The 23,393-nt window shown below is 36.1% G+C and overlaps 1 protein-coding gene across 4 annotated transcripts in view; it reads right to left on the bottom strand.

Annotated features, from left to right (window-relative positions):
* ASPM (assembly factor for spindle microtubules) overlaps window positions 1-23,393 on the bottom strand; it is a 65,473-nt gene that overhangs the window by 39,498 nt on the left and 2,582 nt on the right. For 3 of the 4 annotated variants that reach the window (XM_044267533.1, XM_044267535.1, XM_044267532.1), the window contains exons 3-10: window positions 19,204-20,704; window positions 10,358-10,462; window positions 9,611-9,757; window positions 8,168-8,413; window positions 7,363-7,430; window positions 4,103-4,244; window positions 2,964-3,094; window positions 2,280-2,455 (exon numbers count right to left, since the gene is read on the bottom strand). In XM_044267533.1, the coding sequence (XP_044123468.1) occupies window positions 2,280-2,455; window positions 2,964-3,094; window positions 4,103-4,244; window positions 7,363-7,430; window positions 8,168-8,413; window positions 9,611-9,757; window positions 10,358-10,462; window positions 19,204-20,704 (2,516 nt within the window). The remainder of the gene's footprint in view (window positions 1-2,279; window positions 2,456-2,963; window positions 3,095-4,102; window positions 4,245-7,362; window positions 7,431-8,167; window positions 8,414-9,610; window positions 9,758-10,357; window positions 10,463-19,203; window positions 20,705-23,393) is intronic. The other variant, XM_044267534.1, reaches the window with a different exon arrangement.

Raw genomic sequence — 23,393 nt, forward strand, 5'->3', positions numbered from 1 at the left:
AAAAAACAAAAAATACAAGTTGAACTTTATTTAATTACAGCTACCACCCACATAAATTCCCCTAATCTGAAGGATTTTAGGTGAGAAAGATCCCCCAAAACTAACTGAAAACTCTTGCTCCACAATTAGCAAATAAGAGTCATTTTTTCATTTTAAGCCTGCAGTTTGAGGTTTATGAACAGAATGTAAGAAAAAAAGATGAGACATATACAAATACACACATGAACAAAATAACAGAGTTCTATAGGAGAAAAGAAAGGGAAAGGAAGGGAGAAAGTATATTTGTGGAGGGACTACTATATTCTACACATCAAGCAAGTGCTTTCTTTTCTTATTTTAGTCCTCATAGCAAGTCCCACAATCGGGCACTATTATTGTTGTTGTTTTTTTCTTCAGATGAAGAAACCAAAGCCCAAAGGAATTTAGTAAACTGCCTATAGTCACTTAGTTATTAATATGAACTAAAGCTCAGTTTTATCAGATTCAGAAGCCATTCCATTATATCTATGCCAGATTATTATAAAAATATTTGAGTGCTTACCTTAAAAAGACATATATACTACAACTTAAATTCAAACCTCTAATATCACCTATATCACTAGTATTTTATCTACTAGACAATAATCAGTATTTCTACAGAAAAAGCAAACCCCAACGGATTATTGCAGATAGCTAAAATTTGGCAGAATTGTTTATAGAACTGAAATTTGGAGAACTATTTATATAACAATAATTTCTAAAGGTTATTAGAAAGTTACTCAAGATCATTCCAGACTAACCACTCAATCAACATATGAAGTATTTCTGCAACAGTAGGCCAATCCATTACCTATGGCATCAGTAGATTAACCATTCTCAAGCATTCTCAAATGACCCTGAAGATTCATGATCATTTTGCTGACACTGAAGAAAGTAGAAATCTGGTATGAAAAATCAAGTCTCTTAACTAGTTAGAATCCCTGACCAACAAAAAAGCATCAATATCCAACACTGCTAAGCCCTTAGTAACTCTCATAAAAACCTAAAAAATGTCTTCCATTCTGGAAAATAGCAGTGAACATAAAACCAATCAGTGCCCCTCCTGGAAAGTGGAGAAAGTCTAAAAACATGAATTCCTATTGGCCAGAAAACACATGTAGTGGCTTGGATGTATGAAATGAACAAATTAAACAAATATAAAAATAACATGTGAAACATTTTCAGCAAATTCTCTAGACTGTATGGAAATTACTCAAGTGATAAATAACTACAGAAAAGTTCAAAAGACTCTTTGTCATGAGAACATATAATCAGAAAAAAAAATATGGAAATTTAATTTAGAAGGAAGCAAGTGACATGTATGTTGTTTTTGAAGAACTAGGGATTCATAAAGTTCCAGAGATCCCTTCCTCACATATGTCAAATGTAATGTAAATTAGAGACTTTCGTAGAAACAAGACAAATATCTCCAATGCAGATATCCCAAAGAGGCCAACTGTACTACAGTGCTCATGGTCACTCCTGCCAAAGCAGGAACTGTTAATTCACTGGACTCCTACAAAAGCCAATTTTGATGATTCTGGTTTGTTACGAAGTGTTGTATGGTTTGAAGCCAGACATCCTGAGTTTATGTCTCAATATCATGATATAAAACATTCTGTTACTTCTCCAGCCTGCTTTTCCTCCTGTGTAAAACAAGGTTAATAATGCAACTAGAATTGGTCCCAAGTAATAACAGTATTTATGAAACCCTGTCACCATAACGTGTTACTTAAATGTTTGATATTTTAAATGGTTCCATGCTTGTCTCAGCTTCTGTTCTAGGGCATCACTGGTTACTACTCACAGACCTTTGTCACTGTCAGCATGAAAAAAAAATGTGCACAGGAGACAAGGTTTCTAGACCTAAAATTGACACTATTTTTCAAAGGTGCTGCACATACTTGTCCCAATCCTTTTTACCCTAAAAAAATTTACTGCATCATATGAAAGAGCAAGAAAGAGGGGCACCTGAGTGGCTCAGTTAGGTTAAGTGTCTGACTCTTGATTTTGGTTCAGGTTATGATCTGAGGGTTGTGAGACTGAGCCCCATGTTGGGCTCTGTGCTCAGCAGAGTCTGCAAGAGTATTCTCTCCCTCTTCCCCTACCTCCTCCCCCAACTCTCTCTCTCTCTCTCTCAAAGAAATAAATTTTTTAAAAAAGGAAGAGCAAGAAAGACTATGTAAATTAAAAAAAAAGTGTTTAGCGGAAAATTTTAGTCTATTCCATTAAGTAAAATAATTCTTATTTCTCATACTTACACAAGACGCACCCCACACTGCAAGTCTACAGCAAGATTTGTAACAGCAAAATCAAATTCATCAAACGGTGTCTGAACATGGTTAACAGGTAATCCCAATAAGCTAAGGTGACGGGAAAGATCACCTTCACCACTTAGGAAGTCTCGTGAAAAAGCCAAAAGAATGTCTTTACTAGTCTGTGGAGAAACAAGTTGCAGATATTAAATCCCAAGATTATAATTTTGTTTATAATAACAACAAATTCTTATTCTGCGCATATAGAAATGAAGTCAAATTAATGGTAGCATAAAAAAAGTCGGTTTCATATCATATGGTAATAATGTACATCTATTTCCAATTTAAGGCCTTTTAAAAAATTGCTCATAATTAACAGCAGACCCCCCAAATTAGTCTTCATTTGATAGTATGCTACATTAGGAAAGAAATCCCAATCCCTCTACCCAGTTAATTCCTCAGAATTCTCAAATCAACAAAACTTGATAGGGTATTGTGTTGGTAAAAAGTCAACCAATAAGTTAGGCAGGGTTAGAACTTTAATAAGACAGACTAGATAAGTATTCCTATCCTATTCTACTCCAGAGTACTCTTCTTTGGGAAACTTAGAAGTTTTAAAAGAGAAAATACACAATAAAAACAAGTAAAAGTCTTAAATGTGAACTCTAAAAGAGAAAATGAAAACTATACCTTGAATTCAGCATCTTTACAGAAGAGACAAGGGTCATGATCAATAAGTTTGGATATTTTAGCATAATCAAGGAAACAAACCAACAGCAATAACTTTTTCAATGTAAACTTAGACAAAGCTTCTTCATGACCTTAAGTACAAAAAACATAGCAAGTTAATCTGTGAAAGAAAAGCTTCACCTTAAAATATGATAATGTACTAATAAAATTAATAGTAAGCACAAATAGAACATTATTTGTTTTTTAGTGTTTTAAATGTATGAATTCATGTAGTATTCATAAAACTCTATGTTTCCAATATTTCCAGCTCATGGAGGAGGAAGCAGAGGCACAGAGATATCAAGTGATTTAGTCTGGGGCGCCTGGGTGGTTCAGTGGGTTAAGCCTCTGCTTTTGGCTCAGGTCATGATCTCAGGGTTCTGGGCTTGAGTCCAACATTGGGCTCTCTGCTCAGCAGGGAGCCTGCTTCCTCCTCTCTCTGTCAGCCTCTCTGCCTACTTGTGATCTCCCTCTCTGTCAAATAAACAAATAAAATCCTTAAAAAAGTGATTTAGTCTATCTCATGTAACAAATTTTTAATAAGTACCTACTCTATGCAGGCAGCATCCTAGATGCCACATATATAGTTAACAAGCTAAAAGAAATATGATCTCCACAGGGCTTATAGCCTACTTGTGAGGAGAGGGTGGGTAGAGAGAACAAAAAGGTAAAAATAATTATAGTGACGGAGAAAGTGATGGGGAATGATGGGTGAAAAGAAAGGGTGGATAATGGAGAGAGGAACTATTTATATTGGCATCTCTAAGAAGGTAAAATTTATTTATTTTTATTTATTTATTTATTTATTTATTTATTTTTAAGATTTTATTTTATTTATTTGAGAGAGAGAGACAGTGAGAGAGAGCATGAGCGAGGAGAAGGTCAGAGGGAGAAGCAGACTCCCCATGGAGCTGGGAGCCTGATGTGGGACTCGATCCCGGGACTCCAGGATCACGCCCTGAGCCAGAGGCAGTCGTTTAACCAACTGCGCCACCCAGGTGTCCCAGAAGGTAAAATTTAAACAGAGACCAGAAAGAATAATAATAAGAAGCCATTTATGCATAGCATGGAAAGAATGCAATGGAGGCAGAACTACTCACCATCTCTATACAGATGAGGAACAGTGGGGTGTCTGTACTCAGCGGCTATATCAGGATTCCAAAGTAAGCGATTCAGAATGAACACAGCCAACCCCATGACATCACTATTGTCTTCCAAAGATAGGAGTTCTCCAAAAATTGTCTGAAAAGAAATTAAAGACTATGTGACTTTCACGAAGCAAAAGGATACAACAGGGGGCGAGCAGACTATAATTGTCTAAGGATTTGGCAATGTTCTATTTTCTAAGTAGTATGGAAATAACGTGGGTATTTGCTAAAAAAACAAAAAACAAAAAACTGCATATGCTTTGTGCATTCCTTAGTGTATAGGATGTACGATGAAAAAAGGCAAAAGCTCAGGACTAAGTTAAATTCTTAAAAATCATCTGACAAACCATATTTACATTTAATTTTTTCCTTTAAAGAACTGTCAAATGTAGGCATGTTGCTCAAATTCAATTTTAATTATCCTACTAAGTATATCATGAAGGTACAACAGAAACTTAAATATCCAAAATTTTTTAATAGTTAACAAGTGGAAACCCATCTGCAAATAATCTAACATAATAATTTGGAAAGTTCAGATCTGTTTATAATTGATTTTTTTTTAAAAGATTTTATTTATTTATTTGACAGAGAGAGAGATCACAAGCAGGCAGAGAGGCAGGCAGAGAGAGGAGGAAGCAGGCTCCCTGCTGAGCAGAGAGCCCGATGTGGGGCTCCATCCCAGGACTCTAGGATCATGACCTGAGCCAAAAGCAGCAGCTTAACCCACTGAGCCACCCAGGCGCCCCTGTTTATAACTGATTTTTAACAATATTTTTTATTATGTCCTGTTAGCCACTGTATAGTACATTAGTTTTTGATGTAGTGTTCAATGATTCATTAGTTGTGTATAACATAATTGATTTAAATATGAAATTAACTTAACACCAACATGTTTATTATTAGTGATTTTTAAAGTAATTAGAAAAAACTAAAACCTTATCAGGTTATATCTTATAAGCTTACATTGACCAATTGTAGAGATAAAAGCATGGTAAATATATGTCAAAATAGAAAAACTTTATACTTACCTACTTTTTTTCCTTTGATGTTTTCTTAAAATCCTCAAAGGTCATGCCCACCACTAGAACCTTAAGGTGTTCACAGGTACTCATACCTCCTATCTAAAAAAGAGTGTACATTCCCACCAACTGACATGGACTTGCTGTGTCCGTGGAGAATAATATTCCTACCTCATTTGTGTTTGGCCAAATAATGCACTCTGGCCAGTGGAATACAGATGGAAGGATACCTACTACATCTAAACAGATGTTTTATTTTTTGTTTATTTTTAAAGATTTTATTTATTTATTTGAGAGCAAGTGAGTGAGAGAAACAGCACAAGCCAGGGAAGCAGAGGGAGAAGCAGACTCCCCACTGAGCAAGGACCTTGATGCGGGACTCAATCCCAGGGTCTTGAGATCATGACTTGAGCTGAAGGCGGACACTTAAACAACTAAACCACCCAGGTGCTCGTAAGCAGAAGTTGTAAAAGGCATTGCAAGTTTCTGCCTAACTCTCTTGTTTTTTATCTCAGTCCAAATAGAGGGGTTCTACTTCAATTAAGGTTCCAGAATTATTTGACTGTGAAAGCAGAGCTAGTTGATATGTAATTTTCTGATTAACAAAAGCATACTAAATTGAAATAAGAAAACTTAGTAAAGATACTATCAAACTGTGTGACCACAGAAAGGTTATCATTTGTTCTCTTTGGGCCTCAATTTCTTGATAAATAAAAGCCAAATACTGTTAATAATTCCTTTCAGTCCCAAAGACCATTGTATTCTAACATCTGGAATAAACTGAAGAATAGAATATCCCAAATGACAATGGCAAAAAGCCTAAAGAAAATGTAAAAGTATACCAGTAAAAGACAAAAGAAAACTGGAAACAGGGAGCATTTTAAAAATAGAATCATATTTTTAATAGTCAACTATTACTGTCTTTTTCATTTAGTTGTTTTTGTTTTTTTTTTAAGATTATTTATTTATTTATGAGAGAGAGAGAGAGAGACAGCTACAGAGGGAACATAAGCCGGGAAAGAGGGAGAGGGAGAAGCAGGTTTCCCATAGAGCAGGGAGCCCGATGCAGGGCTTTATCCCAGGACCCTGGGATCATGACCTGAGCCTAAGGGAGACGCTTAACGACTAAGCCTCCCAGGTCTCCCACATTCAGTTAGTTTTAAAATTCTAAGTATTGGGGCACATGGGTGGATCAGTGGGTTAAGCCTCTGCCTTCAGCTCAGGTCTTGGTCTCAGGGTCTTGAGATCGAGCCCTACATAAGGCTCTCTGCTCGGTGGGGAGTCTGCTTCTCCCTCTCACTCTGCTTGCCTCTTTGCCTACTTGTTATCTCTCTCTGTCAAATAAAAAAAATTTAAAAATCTTAAAAAAAAATTCTAAGTATTATTGAGCCATGCACTGAGTGAAAAACTCAAATTTGACAACATTTTTATAAGAAATGTTGCATTAAAATGGTTACAAGTTCGGGCTCTGGTATCAGACAAGTATAGATTCATCCTGACTAATAATTGGCATATAGCATGTCATTTAAAATCTAAGCTTCAGTATTGTCATGAAGTGAAAAAAACAAGACACACCTCACTGGGATTTGAAGAGGTTTAAGTTAGATAATATATTTCAAACAGTCTAGTATATCATTTGTAAAAGCTCAAGAAGGAGCTTACAATACTTGTTATTATATCCGGTACCAAATTATACATATTTAAGAAAATAAGAAAATTACTTGCTATGTGATGATATGGCAATAATATATATTGGCATGATCTAATTAGCTACTAAGCATTTTAAAAAGGACCTTAAATTTTATTATTTATTTATTTATTTTTAAAAGATTTAATTTATTTATTTGACAGACAGAAATCACACAAAGGCAGAGAGGCAGGCAGAGAGAGAGGAAGGGAAGCAGGTTCCCCGCTGAGCAGAGAGCCTGATGTGGGGCTCTATCCCAGGACCCTGAGGATCATGACCAAGCCGAAGGCAGAGACTTAACACACTGAGCCACCTAGGCACCCCAGGACCTTAAATTTTATACTGAAAAACCAATTAAGCTAACTAAATGACTTTATAAGTGAAATCATATTCTATTAAAAATACATAATAAAAAAGCCTACTAAAGGTATATATAACAAAAGAAGTATACAATAAAAGTATATAATGAAAGGGATAAAATTTCAAAAACTGAAGCATATACTTACCTCTAAGCCAATTCGTAGCCATAAAGGATTGTATGACAATAGCCAATTCAGGACTTTCTGCCGTTCTCCTGAAATGTATGTGAAAAGCAAGTAAGCTCAGACCACTACTCAAATAGAGACAATAAATAAAATTTTATGGAGGAAAATCATCAAAAAATAGGGATAATAACTTATATGAAATCAGTTAATTTAAATATATGGCATTCTTATATATATGATTGTATTAAAGTACATAAGATTTTAGGCAGCAAAGTCAAATCATGTATATATTTGACTCTGAAATACAAAATGTTGAGTGTTTTTAAGGAATTAATTTCAAGTGGTGCCTAGGTGGCTCAGTCAGTTAAACATCTGACTCTTGATTTTGGTGCAGGTCATGATCTCAGGGTCCTGGGATGAGCCCTGTCTCAGGCTCTGCACTCAGTGAGGGGGTCTGCTTGAGGATTCTCTCCTCCACCCTCCCACTCTCCCCCGTCCTCCTCCCCCTCATGAACACCCATGCTCTTTCTCTCTCTCAAATGACTAAATAAATAAATCTTTAAAAATATCAATAATCACATCTTTAAAGAATCTTTATAAAGATTTCTTTTTTTTTTTTAAATTTTATTTATTTATTTGATAGAGAGAGAGAGATCACAAGTAGGCAGAGAGGCAGAAAGAGGAGGAAGCAGGCTCCCTGCAGAGCAAAAAGCCCGATGTGGGGCTTGATCCCAGGACCCTGGGATCATGACCCGAGCTGAAGGCAGAGGCTTTAACCCACTGAGCCACCCAGGTGCCCCTATAAAGATTTCTATAATCTTCTTACCAACATCTTTCCAGAGGTGTCTGTCTTTTCTAACAGCTAACCGCCTAGCTTCAATTTCAATTTCAAGCTTCTTAATAGCTTTAACCATTTTTTCAGAAGTAAATAAGCGACACGCTGCACGACGTAATCTATTCAGCCTGCACCGAGCAGTATAAGCTCTGAGAGACATTTCATCCTTTGTAGGAGCTCTAGGAACACTGATTTTATGTTGACTCTCCAATCCCAAAAGAAGAGTAGCAGCATTTACTGGGCAAAAAGAAAAGGAAGAATGTTTCTGGTTAAACAATATATACATATATCCTTAGATCTAGCAGTAAGTGCAAATATAAGATGGCCAAAATAGGGTCTTTTATTCTGCCCCTTCCAAGCTTGTTCTTTCCTTCCTTTTCTCAAAATATGGGGGTCATCTGGTTCACTCTGTACCTTAGACCATTCTGTCGTTGCAACTTGGGGCTCTACCTACAAAATGGATCTCAAGTCTAACCATTTCTCATAACCTCCACCATTATTACCCAAGTTCACACACTATAATCCTCTAACCTATGCTTATGAAATAGTTTCCCAACTAGTTTCTCTGCTTCCATTCTTTTTAATAAATTTAAAAAAGGTCTCTAAAGAATGTGACTTTAAAAAGTCAATTAAATTTTGAAGTGCAACTTGAATTATTATAAAACACATTTTCTCTCAAGAAGAAAACTAAAAATCAGGCTTTGTTTTCTTCTGGGGAAAAAGAAAAGCTCCCTTTTGAGACTGTCTCGCCAAGGGCCTTTTAATGTAAATATGCTATACACTATTCTCTAACAAATACAGACAGACCTCTCTTTGAACACGTAACAATGGAGAAACTATCATTTTAAAGACAGCTTATATAATGGCTTGGCAATTTAAATGTTTACAATGATGTTTCCTTATCTTGAGTTGAATTGATCCCTATAATTTCTATTTAAGAGCATCACAAGTTAAGTTTCCTTCTCTCTCAGGAAAAAAGCCTTCACATGTCTGAAGGACAGAATGCTTCCATCTTATTCTACACCTGAGTCTCAGAACACACACTGAGATGTTTGCCATACAAGACTGTTAGATTTATTCACAGTATAGTATACTTCATTTATGCAGTGAAGATTGAATTGGATTTCTTAGTAGCCATGTTTCACTGTTAACACAGACTGAATCTATATTAAAATAAAACTCATTCCCCTGAAAGGCTGGAATTGCATTGGCTGATGAACAAGAATGGAAAGCAAAAGGAAAGAGCAAAGTTGAGTACTTTCAGTAAAGAATTCCCTAAAAATTCTTACCTATACAATCTTTAGCAATGATGTCAATGAGTTAGTGAACCATGTCATTAACTATAATATATATGCATAATTTAAAAATGGCAATTTATGTTAAGAACTATCTATTAAAACAAGAGTCTTATTCAATTTAATCATTAATGTTTACCTTCAGAAATATTTGTTTTTACAGTGAAGTCATCAGGAGTTAATATAAAATTTAGCCACCAAGTGAAGCCCTGCTCCTGCTTCTCCTTCCAACGTTCATCATAAAACATGTTTTTTGCAGCAAACGGCATTGGGTGTCTAGGAATATCTAAGAATACAGTTGGTTTATTAAATGAGAAATTCTCTTTTAAATTATTATGCAATGTATAGCAAAAGACCATTTTTATTAGCAAAACCACCTAAAACACTGAACAATATTTGCTTTTCCACTACTTGCAGATAACCACTGGAAACATTTTAGGTATAAAATGTAATCAAAGTTTGAAGGGAAAAAGCACCACTGTACTTTCTGGTTATTTAAAAATCCCAAGTCACCATGAGTTAATCTCCCAAAAGTCTGAGAAAATATCCTGTTATTTGAATATACATATTTACAATTCTCCAAGGCTTTAATTCAACAAAAAATATCAATTCATTTCCACTTGAAATGTAGTTAATGCTTCACTCCATGTCAGTTTTTCAGTGACTTTAAAAAATAATGAACACTGGGATGCCTGGGTGGCTCAGTGGGTTAAAGCTTCTGCCTTCAGCTCCGGTCATGATCTCAGGGTCCTGGGATTGAGCCCCACATCGGGCTCTCTGCTCAGCGGGGAGCCTGCTTCACCCCTCTCTCTGCCTACCTCTACCTGCTTGTGATCTCTCTCTCTGTCAAATAAATAAAATAATTGAAAAAAAAATGAACACTTACCTGTTTTTAATGGTTTTATGAAGGTCAAAGTAGACTGTGCCACAGCAACAATGGGTTTTGTTCTTTTGTTTGTTTTAGAATTAGGAGTTCTGTATACTGATGAATCTAAAATAAATTAGAAAGCAGAATGATAGCATTAAAAATGAAATAAATTCCATGAATGAACTCTTTTAAAGTTATATTTGGGGGCGCCCGGGTGGCTCAGCGGGGAGCCTGCTTCCTCCTCTCTCTCTCTGCCTGCCTCTCTGCCTACTTGTGATCTCTGTCAAATAAATAAATAAAATCTTTAAAAATAAATAAATAAATAAATAAATAAATAGTTATATTTGAGTTCTTCAATATCACATCCATTTAGCAAATAACTACTAAGTGCCTGGTACTGTGCTATGAACTGGGGGGTCAATAAAACCTACATCTGGAAGTTACAGACCAGAAGCTACACTTTATCTTGTGTCTGCAGAAGCTAAACCACCATTTATTGTTATGTATATATTGCAGATTCTGTGTTATATGCTGAGAATGCGGAATTGCAGATATGGTCCCAGCCCTGGGAAGTTCTAAGTCTAGTACATATGTTTAAAAGAAATTATAATACACCGCATAAAGGAGTACATTTAAGCAGCTTTGGAACAAGAAGGAAGAGTTAACTTCACCTAGAAGGATAGGACAGCCTTCCTAAATGCAAATACACTTGAGCTGACTCTTATTAAAGTGGAAGTTAGGCATGAGGAATGTTCTGTTTGACAGAACTGCAGTATGATTGGAATAAAAAATACCTATCAGAAGAACAATAGAAGAGGTTGAAAAAAGTAGAAAAGAATTTAATCATAATAAAGGTAGTGGCAGCTAATGTCTGAATACTTTGTTGCAGGCACTATCACAGTCTTTTAATGTAGAATACCTCAGGTGATCACCCCAGCAAACCTCTAAGAAATGTACTATTATTATCCATATTTTATATAATTAGGCTACAGGGGCTTAGAAAAATTGAGCTACTTGGTCAATGTCACACAAGCCAGTAAGTGGCAGAGCTAGGTAGTATACTCCTAGAGCCGGCACTATTCATCAGTCTGATGTCTCTGGTATGCCAGTGAAAGATCTAATCCAGGAAATAACACTATCATTTTACATTTTAGAAAACAGAGGCCAATGGAATAAAAGGGGTCAAGACTAGAGATAGAAAGCTAAGAGGAAGTTATCACAGTGGCGCAACTTAGCTATTATGAGAATTTAAATTAAAACAGAAGCAGTGGAGATAAATTAGAAAGGAGAGTTATTTTAATAGTAGAACCTACAAGCCTTAATAACCACTGGCTAGGCAAGTGGGAAAGAATGAGAACTTCGGAGGATTTCCAGGTATCCAACCCAGGTGACTGAAGGAGGCAGTATGTGTAACTACAAAGGAAACTGCAATAAAGGTGACAGTGGCCAAGTGATATACTTTATGGGTTAATATAGGTTATATCAGAACAGCAGTTCACTCCCTCAAATGCAGGTTTCGTACCACACGATACACTTACTACATATAAACAAAGAGCTAAGAAAAGGCAGAAGAGAGCAAACTATGATCCACAGGCAAAATCCAGCCCACTGACTATTTTTATATGGTCTACAATCTAGGACTAGTTTTTATATTTGTAAATAATTGGGGGAGAAATTCAAATGATCATATTTTATGATACATGAAAATTACATGAAAATTCAAATTTCAGTGTCCATAAATAAAATTGTACTGGAACAGTCACATTTATTGATTTATACATTGTCTGTGGCTCTTTTTCCTTCTACAGTGGTGGAGGCTCAGTAGTTGTGATAAAGATCATTTGTCTTACAAAACCTAAATATTTATTATCTGAACCTTTAGAGAAAAAGTTGGCTTAGTTTTGATTTAGAGGAATTACAAATCTGCACCAATTGTGAAAATAAGGAACACGGTCACATTGTGACATATTTATGAGGTTATAATTTCTTTGTACTTGAACATTTAAAAATAAAAATAAGAGGAAAAAGTCCTCATTCTGAAACACCAGAGAAGCTAGTACCTCTGTGTGGAATCATTTTATTCTGTGGGAATCCTTTCCTGGAACCATCTCACAGCTCCTCTTCACTCAGAAAGGCCAAGTAAAGTGCATCCCTTTCTGTGCTTCCATGACTCCCTGTGCATAGCTCAGTCAGAGGACTGAGAGCATGCTGCCTGAAGATAGGAACAATACCTTTTCTCCTTGTATTCACAGAACTTCAAACAATGCATAGCACATGGTAGGCACCTTACCAATACTGAATAAATATATCTTGGAAAATGGACTTCTTTCTTTGATTTCCTGGATTTGCCAGAATAGAAAGAGTCAGTTATTCTTAGTGAGTGTTACCAAGCTCTCATATAAGCTCATCAGTGAGATACTCAATGTGTCCAATTTTCTTTAAACCCTTGCAAAGTAGCCCAACTAGGTGGCCACCTTAAACAAACTCATTATTCATCATTTATTGTGCACCTTGTAGGAGATCAAAACAGGTATGGGTATGTTCCTTATACTCAAAGAATTTGTTATCTAGTCAGATAATATCTGTAGGAAACAAGAAATACAAGCAAAGAAATAGTGTTAACATAGGAGATGTTATATGTACTGAACTCAGATTTGCTTAGGGAACATACCTCGAGGGAAAGCCATCAGGGAGTTAATAAAAGTTGACTATAGTACCTGAAATAAGTGGAAGATCTGAATTAGTGAGAAAACAATAGGTAAGAAAGTTAACAAGAGGATACACGGTCAGGAATAAGACAAGGATGCCCACTCTTGTCACTTTTATACAGCACAGTATTGGAAGTCCTCACTAGAGCAACTGGGCAAGAAGAAGAAATAAAAGGAATCCATATTAGAAAGAAAGAAGTAAAACTGTCATATTCATAGATGAAATATTATATATAGAAACCCCTGAAGACTCCATCACAAAACTTATTAGAATAAGTTAATTCAGTAAAGATGCAGGACCTAAAATAAATACACAGAACTATAAGACATTGAAGAAAGAAACTGAAGACACATATAAATGGAAAGATATTCCAGACTCATGGATTTAAAGAATTAAGTTGTTAAAAATGTCCATACTACCCAAAGCAATCTACAGGTTCAATGAAATCCCTATTAAATTTTAATGGCTTTTTTTTTTTAAAGGAATAGAACAAATTGTCTTAAGATTTCTGTGGAATCACAAAAGCCCCCAAATAGGCAAAGCAATCTTGAGAAAGAAGAACAATGCTAGAGGCATCATACTTCCTGATTTCAAACTGTATTACAATGCTATAGTAAATAAAACAGTATGGCATTGACATAAAAACAGGCACACAGATCAGTGGACCAGAATAGCGAGCCCAGAAATAAATCTACACATACATGGTCAATTGTTTTACATTCAAAGGAGGTAAGAATATACAATATATAGTCTCTTCGATAAATGATGTTGGGAAAACTGAACAGCCACATGTAAAATAATGAAACTCTACTACTATGTTATATTATGCACAAAAATCAACACAAAATGGACTAAAGAATGTGAGACCAAAACCCATAAAACTCCTAGAAAGAAACACAGGCAGTAAGCTTCTTGACTAGGTGATGAGTTTTGGGATTGACACCAAAAGGAAAGGCAACAAAAGCAAAAACAGCAAGTGAGACTACATCAAACTACAAGCTTCTGCACAGCAAAGAAAATCATCAACCAAATCAAAGGTAACATACCGAATGGGAGAAAACTCTGATGGGGGTTAATATTCAAAATATAGAAAAAGTACTCAAACAACTCAATAACAAAAAAAATTCCCTAAATAATCCAAATAAAAAGTGGGCAAAAGATCTGAATAGACATGTCTCCAAAGAAGTCATACAGATGGCCATCAGACATATGAAAGTATGCTCAACATCACTCATCATCACTAGGCACATGCAAATCAAAACCACAATAAGTTATCATCTCACACATGTTAGAATGTTTATAATCAAAAAGACAAGAAATAGTGTTGGCAGGGATGAGAAGAAAAGGGAACCCTGGTGCAATGTTGGTAGAAATGTAAATTGGTACAGCCAATGGAAAACAGTATGGGGTTTCTCAAAAAACTACAACTAGAGCTACCATATCAGCAATTCCACTTCCGGATATTTTTATGAAGAAAACAGAAACACAAACTCAAAAAGACACATGCACTCCCATGTTCATTGCAGTATTACTTACAATAACAAAGATATGGAAACAAGCTAAGAGTCCCTCCAATGGGTGAATGGATAAAGAAAATTATATATATATATGGAATATTATTCAATGATAAAAACAGATGAATCTTGCCACTTGTGACAACATGGAAAGACCTTGAGGGGATTATGCTAAGTGAAATAAATCAGACAGAGAAAGAGAAATACCATATGATCTCACTTATATGTGAAATCTAAAACAAAAACAAAAACTAAGCTCATAAATACAGAGCACAGATTTGTGATTGCCTAAGGTGGAGAATGGTGGGGGTGAGAGGAGTCAAAGTATAAACTTCCAGTTACTAAATAAATAAGTTATGGGGATGTAATAGACAGCATGATGATTAGTTAATACTACTGAACTGCCTATTTGAAAGCTGCTAAGAAAGTAAATCTTAAAAGTCCTCATCACAAGAAAAAAAATTGTATAACTATGTATGAGGTTAACAACAGCAAAAATAAATAAATAAATAAATAAAAAGATAAATGGACGGAATGACAGGACTAGCATGGCAAAGAATGTTGTAGAATATAAGCTAGCAGGTTGGCTACATAGAGGTCACAAGAAGACAACCTTAAATGGTAAAATAACAAGGCTGTAAATAATCTGATAATAGCAGAGAGCAACTGAAGGTTCCTGAGCAAGGGAGTGGGAAATCCAGATGGATCCCAATCACTATCATGGGTCGATGCCCAAAATAAAACCCTTATATTTACCTGTTCCTTCTCTTAAACCATAGCAGTATAATAAAATATGGTAGAAAAAATATTTACTTTGTAGTTAGGGAGACTTGAGTTTAAATTACAACTCTATTTTAGTGGCTTCTGTGATCTTGGGCAAATTATTGGCCTTTTTGAATCTGACATGAAGGAGTTAGAGAAGGAAGTCATTCTAAATAGATGGGACAATAAACTTGAAATACTCTGAGGACAGAGCATGTTTGAGGATTCAAGGATAACAAGGAAGCCAGGGTGGTAGAAGCAGAGTGACCAAGGGGCAGAGAGATAAATGTTAGGGGTGGGGTGGGGGGATGTGGGGGGTAATATAGATCTTACAGGGCCTTGTACATCATTGTAAAAAGTTTGGCTTTCAGTGAAATGGGAAGCCATTAGAGTGTACAAAACTGGAGAATGTCAGAATCCAACTAATTTTTAAAGTATTACCCTCGTTGCTATGTGGAAAATAGACTATATAGAAGCCAAAGGTGAAAGAAAGATCTATTAGTAGGCTCTGAAGGACACAGACTAAATCAGGTGCCACTGGAAATGGTGAGAAGTGATCAGATGCTGTACTTAGAAGAAAGAGAAGATAGTATTTGTTGATGGATTGAATTTGGAATCAGACAGACTAAACTTGAAAAGGTCGGAGAAAAATATACTTAAGGACATTTATAAGGTTTGGACCTGAGAAGAAAGGTCCCAACAGGAAGGATTGTGATGGGAATGACATACCAGGTAGGTGTACCATGGGAGAAGGGACAGCAAAGGTTTGACTTTGGACAAATTAAATAAAGATGTTCACTAGACAGTGAAGAAATCAGTCTATAAATTAGAGGTCCATCCTAAAATATAAAATTGGGAGGCCTCCATGTATGGGTAGCATTGCAAACTAGGAAATGGAATGAGATCACTAAGGGAATGAGTAAGAGTATGAATATGATAAAGGGGGATGCCTGGGTGGCTTAGTCAGTTAAGTGGCTGATTTCAGCTCAGGTCATGAACCCTGGGTTCTGGGACCAAATCCCGCATAGGGCTCCTTGCTCAGTAGGCAACCTGCTTTTCCCTCTGCCTGCTGCTCTTCCTGCTTGCACTGACAAATAAATAAAAATCTTAAAAAACAAAAAAGAAAAAGTATGAAAAAGAGTCAGTAACTAAGCTTTCACTTACTCCAAGATTTAGAGGTTGGGTGATAAAGAGCACTCCACAAGGAAAACTGAGAAGGAACCAGTAAAGTAGGAAAAGAACCAGGAGAAAGTGGGGGTGGCAGAATCAGGTATTCCAAGAAGACAGAGGTTCAAAGTATCGAAGAGTTTGCTAATAGTTCAAGATGAAGATTGACAAATATTTATCAGATTTAATAGTGTGGAGGTATTATTAACCTTGACGAGAAAATTTCAGTAGTCAAAACCTGATTGAAGTGGGTTCAAAAAATAAGAGACAGAGTAGAACAGAGTAGCCTAATTCAAGCAACTTTCTAAATGAGTTTCTTACATTAAAAAGCACCTTTTAATTCAAGTATCATGTTTACACATAAAAGTATATATATCTCAGAGATATATGTCATATCTCTCAATGACAAAGTGAAGACTTAGGTTCTTCAAAGGAGTCTTGCTCAAAAGAAAGCAGAAAAATGGAGCAGGGGCTGAAGGAGGTATAAATGGTATTAATACGATTCTGTACTTTTAAAAGATGGAATAACAGCATATTTGTATCAGAAATGACTCAGTAGGAAGATATGGGAGAGAGAAGACAAACACTGGGTAGAAGGACCTAGGATCTGTCGTACCAGTGAAGAGTTTAGCTACATCGAGTGCATAGACACTTCATGTTTTAGTAGGTGGGAAGAAAGTAGTGGACTAAACACAAGTACGGGAGGTAAATGTTGAGTGTGTTAAGGTTTTCTTCGATACTTTACTGACTCAATGAAGTAGGAAGCAGATCATCAGCTTAGACAAGGTTCAGAGGACAATCTCTGGAGCCTAAGTGCCTGGGGTGGAATCCTAGCTTTATCATTTATTACCTCTGCAATCTTGGGCAAATTATTCAATTTCTGGATGCACTGGTTTCCTCATTTTGAAAATGTTGTATTGATAACAATTATCTTGTGTGATATTTTGTGTCATGAGTATTAGAGGGGGTAATAGTAAAGCACTTACAACTGGATCTGACAGAAGACCTGTTCAATAAATATTACCTACCATTCTCAATCATCAGAGAGGAGGAAAGAAAAGTGCTAGAGGTTTCAGGAGAAAAGAAGGGAGGGAAGAGACAGTCTGTGGCAAAGTGATAAAAGTTAATAAATCCCAAAGTACAGCCAAGAGTTAAGAATGTACTAGAGATTTATGGTCATTAATTTAAAGACCAACCAGCAAGATTCAGGCACAGAGCAGGTAGAGTTGGATTCGGATTAGAATTTGCTAGACAAATACAATGAGGGGAAGAGAGATGAATGGAATGATCATGTGAGTTATAGAATCCAAGCTATATAAGTAGGAAAGTAAGGACATGTCAGAGTGAAGGCTGCTGAAACCATGAAAGATTAAAGGATTATATGTGTAGAAAAGGGAAAAAAAATTTGGGAGTTGGGTTTGTAGAGAAAATGCTAAAATCATAAATGGTGATTAGAGATGGAGATATTTTTAGGACTAAGTATGTTGGAACTAAAAGGCAAGGAAAGATCCTATATTGGAAAGATCCTATAAGGATTTTTAAATGGTAAAAAATAATGATGGTAGTTTTGGAGAAGACAAATGAGCCAAATGTAAAAATCTTGAGAGTAATCCTTCATTATAACAAGGAGGAACATAGGTGAAAGAGAGTGAAAAATGAACTTCCAGCTGTTCTGTTGCTGTTTGCTTTCTTTTCATTTGTTTTCAAGGAAAAAGAAGAAAAAATAGTCTAGACGTAGATGTGAGAAGGAAAATGGACCACTATCCCATCAAAAGGCCCACGGTCAAAGGAATCGGAAAGAAAAACAGATACAACTTGAGAGGGTTGCAGTGAACACAGAGGTTTTCAGGGGAAAGCCAGGTTTCAGCAAGGTAACAGAAAGAGGGAATGTTTATAAAAGACAATGCTAATGAAGGACCGTGAGTTCAGAGGGCATAGACACTTTAAAGAGCTGGAGAGATAGAGAAAATGCTTCAAATTAGGGGATGTTCAAAGAGAAATGAGATAATAAATGACAGAAATGAGATGTGTGATACTTCCTGGGAGTTACAGGATTCTTTTAAATTATCTGCTAAATAAGTAGTGGGATTTGTTTTCCCGCCTGGAGCTTGACTGTCATGAGGTAATTTGGGTTAAAAGGGCACGATGGAATTAGTCCTGTTTTTGATGCAGCCTTGACAGCAATGCTGGGAGTAACAGGAACAATGATGTTTTTCCCCAAGGTATGACGAAATCTAGGGCCCTATCTTCAGTCTTAATTAAGAGCTAAGTAAAGGCTGAGGGAGAATAATGTCAGGAGGTACACGGGGTATGCAAAGCCTCTTCTGCATTTTCTCAGATGGTATGATGGAGGCCAGGCACATCACTGGATATTCCAGTCAGGGCCTGGACTAAGATGAGACAAGTAAAGTACTTTCCCTATGTATAAAACTTGAGAATGTGCCAAATAACTCTCTAATCAAGGTAAATATTTTAATGCAGTTTTTAAAATTGAAATTAATGCAAAAAGATAATGAACAAAATATCAAAGTTGCAATAAGAACAAATCAAAACTAGTTTAGAATTCGGCCCCATCTTCTACTAAGCAAACTGGCAAATGAAAAGTGCAACTTAATTCAAGCTTATCAATAGGAAATTTACTAAACTTAAAGAAATGGCAAATACACACCCTATAGATATACTTTCATTAAAGATTTTATAAACAAGACTCACCCGTCTTCTTCTTCAGGTTTAATTTCTCTCTGTTCATATGTTTTGAGATGGGTATTATCACTTTTTTTGATTTTTTAATAGTTGATGTTTTAGATTCCACAGGAGAAATATGAATTCTTTTGATTTCTTGTACCTCTGTATGTTCTGTAATTCTAACATTTGCATCATCCCTGTGTCCCTCACTCTTTCTTTTACGGGCAACTAAAATGGTCTTTGAGGGAGGAGTTATGACATTTTTATAACTCTTAGATTTATTGAATACTGGATCTATAACGGGAAGACAAGACTGAAAATCATCTTTCTCTTTTTGATTATCTGTTACTTTTTCAAAGTCACCTGCTACACTGTTGAGACATCTTTTTGCCTTTGGTTTATTAGTCTCCTTTTGGTTCTCTCTGGTACAAGTGGGTTTCCGTTTGGTAACAGTGGCAGAAAGTATTGGGCGTCTTATAAGCTTATCATTGCTGTAACTAGAAACATCCTGAATTGTAGAAAATTTAGGTCGATCTTTTGTAGACTTGTTAGGTAGATCTTTTGTAGAACTGTAATGATTTGACTTCATTTCTAAAGCTTTGGGTTCTTCAAAAATAGCTTTGGGAGATTGTGAACCCTGACCTTCAGGAATAAGAGGTAAAACTCCATTTGTTCTCTGATCTTGAGGAGACTGTGAGAATTGAGAATTTTTATTTGATGATGGTGATAATTTACATGTTTGCTGAGATATACATATATATGCCATATTATCTTTTACAAATTGATTTGGGGATAGAATTGGATTAATTGACTCTGATTCTAGATCCTGATTTAGTCCATAATTATCATTTATGAAAGAATCAGGACTTAAGATTGTCCGGTAATTTTCATGTACCATTTTTGATTCCAAATGCACAGGCCTTGAATTATCTTTCATAAACATATCTGATGAAAGACATGTCATTACCTCTAGTTCATTATTAGCTGCACGGCTGTTATTTACAAAGGAATCTGGACTTAGAAAATTTCCTTGGCTTTGTGTAATGTTCAAAGTGGAGGAACAAGTTGGGGTAAGAGTAAGTTTACTATTCTCTTCAGTTTGGCCATTAATATTATTTGTGGAGTTAAAGGAAGTTTCATTTACAACTTTCTCACTAAAATTAAAATCTTCCAAAATGCTGGCACCTTCTGCTTTCAACAGTTCCCCATTTTCACATGCATGAAGAGATGTGTATGTTGTAGATCGACGTACAGAAAGAGGCAAGGAAGTCTCACCATGGCATTCTTTGAAAATGGGACTAATAGGTGATATCGGTATTTTATTTTCTTCAAGGATTAAATAATTGTTTTCTGTTGGGGAATGGCCTTCATTCATAGCCAAATTTTCACAAGCTTGTAGTGGGTTTCTAACTCTGTCAGCTTTTTGTGAAACACAAAATGTTTTGTTAACATTTTGAATACAGGAAATCCTCTTATTACTTGAAGAGGCTGACATTTTCTTCTTATTAATTGTATCCCAAAGACTCCTCTGCAAAAAATAAGCAAAACACACAGGTTAAGTTGATAGCTACTGAATATTACCTTTAAATTAGCAACATTATGTATGTTACCTTAAGACTTACCAAAATAATCTTGCAGAGGAGTTAAGATGATGGAGTAGTAGGGGGAACCTATGCTTGCCTTGTCCCTCAAGCACAGCTAGATAAACAATCATTCTGAACACCCAAGAAACTGATCTGATGACTGAGAAACAAAATGCACAACTAGAGGGATAAAAGAGGTCACACAGTGGAAGGTAGGAGGTGAGGACATGTGATTTGGGGGAGAAAAGAATCACAAGTGCTGTGGAGGGGAGCGGGTGGTGGTTCAGTATTCACAAATCAATCAATGCCATATACCACATTAATAGAAGGATCAGAATGATATAATCCTCTCAATAGATTCAGGGAAAGCATCTGACAAAGTATAGCGTCCATTCCTGATAAAACCCTCAACAAAGTAGGTATAGATAGAACACATCTAAATATCATAAAGGCCATATATGAAAGACCCACAGCTTATATCATCCTCAAAGGAGAAAAACTGAGAGCTTTTCCTCTGCAGACCCAAGACAGGGATATCCACTCTCATCATTGTTATTTAACATAGTACTAGAAATCCTAGCCTCAGCAGTCAGATGACGAAGAGAAATAAAAGGCATTCAAGTCAGCAAGGAAGAAGTCTTTCACTATGTTCAGATGATATGATACTCTACGTAGAAAACCTGAAAGACTTCACCATAAAGTTGCTAGAACCATAGACAAAATTAGTAAAGGTGCAGAATATAAAGTCAATGTACAGAAATCGTTTGCATTTCTATATACTGATAAAGAGCTGAAGGAGAAATTAAGGAATTGATCCCATTTACAGTTGCACATAAACCCATAAGATATCTAGAAATAAACCTAATCAAAGAGGTAAAAGATCTGTATTCTGAAAACTACAGAACACTTAGGAAAGAAATTGAAGAGGACACCAAAAAATGGAAAAATGGTCCATGCTCACGGGTTAGAAGAACAAATTTTGTTAAAATGGCTATACTACCCAAAGCAATCTACACATTTAAAGCAATCCCTATCAAAATACCACCAGCATTTTTCAGAGCTAAAACAAACAATCCTAATATTTGTATGGACCACAAAAAAACCTGAATAGCCAAAGCAATCTTGAAAAAGAAAAGCAAAGCCGGAAGCATCACAATTCCAGATTTTAAGTTATATTACAAAGCTGTAGTCATCAGCTTTGTAGTCATCAGTATCACCAGCATGGTACTGGCACAAAAACAGACATATAGATCAGTAGAACAGAATAGAAAACCCAGAAATGGACCCACAACTATATGGTCAACAAATATTCAACAAAGAAGGAAAGAATATCCAATGGAAAAAAGTCTCTTCAATGAATGGTATTGGGAAAATTGGACAGGCACATGCAGAAGAAGGAAACTAGAGCACTTTCTTATACCATACACAAAAATGAACTCAAAATGGATGAAAGATCTAAATGTGAGACAGGAAACCATCAAAATCCTAAAAAAGGCAAAAACCTCTTTGGCATCAGCTGTAGAAACTTCTTCTTCTTCTTCTTTTTTTTTTAAAGGTTTTATTTTATTTATTTGACAGAGAGAGAAATCACAAGTAGGCAGAGAGGCAGGCAGAGAGGAAGAAGCAGGCTCCCCGCTGAGCAGAGAGCCCAACATGGGGCTTGATCCCTGGACCCTGAGATCATGACCTGAGCTGAAGGCATAGGCTTAATCCACTGAGCCACCCAGGCACCCCAGCTGTAGCAACTTCTTACTAGACAGGTCTCTGAAGGCAAGAGAAAGAAAAGCAAAAAGGAACTATTGGGACTTCATCAAGATAAAAGGCTTCTGCACAGTGAAGGAAACCATCAACGAAAGTAAAAAGGTAACCTAAGGAATGGAAGAAGATACTTGCAAATAACTTATCTGGTAGAGGGTTAGTATCAAAAATCTATAAAAAGGTTATCAAACTCAACACCCAAAGAACAAATAACAAACCAGGAGATGGGCAGAAGACAAGAACACCCGTAACAGATATTTCTCTAAGGAAGACATCTAGATGACTAACAGACACATGAAAAGATGCCCAGCATCACTCATAACCAGGGAAATATAAGTCAAAACCACAAGGAGACAGCACCTCACACCTGTCAGAATGGATAAAATTAGCACACAAAACAACAGATGATGGCAAGGGTGCAGAGAAAGGGGAACTTTGTTACACTGTTGGTAGGAATGCAAACTGGTACAGCCACTCAGAAAAAAAGTATAGAAGTTCCCCAAAAAGTTAAAAATATAACTACCCTCTGACCCAGCAATTGTACCACTGGGTATTTACCCAAAGGATACAAAAATACTGATTGAAAGGAGCACATGCACCTCAAAGCTTACAGCAGTGTTATCAACAATAGCCAAATTATGGGAAGAGCTCAAATGTTCTTTGACCGATGAAGGGATAAAGAAGATGGGCATACGTACACAATGGACTATTACTCCATCATGAAAAAGAATATCTTGCCATTTTCAATGAGATGGATGGAGCTAGAGAGTATTGTGCTAAGGGAAATAAGTCAGTGACAAAAAAGATAAAAATTATGATATCACTCATATGTGGAATTTAAAAAACAGATGAACATAGGGGAAGGGGGAAAAAAGA

The sequence above is a fragment of the Neovison vison genome, chromosome 10 (assembly GCF_020171115.1).
Source record: "Neovison vison isolate M4711 chromosome 10, ASM_NN_V1, whole genome shotgun sequence".
NCBI lineage: Eukaryota > Metazoa > Chordata > Mammalia > Carnivora > Mustelidae > Neogale > Neogale vison.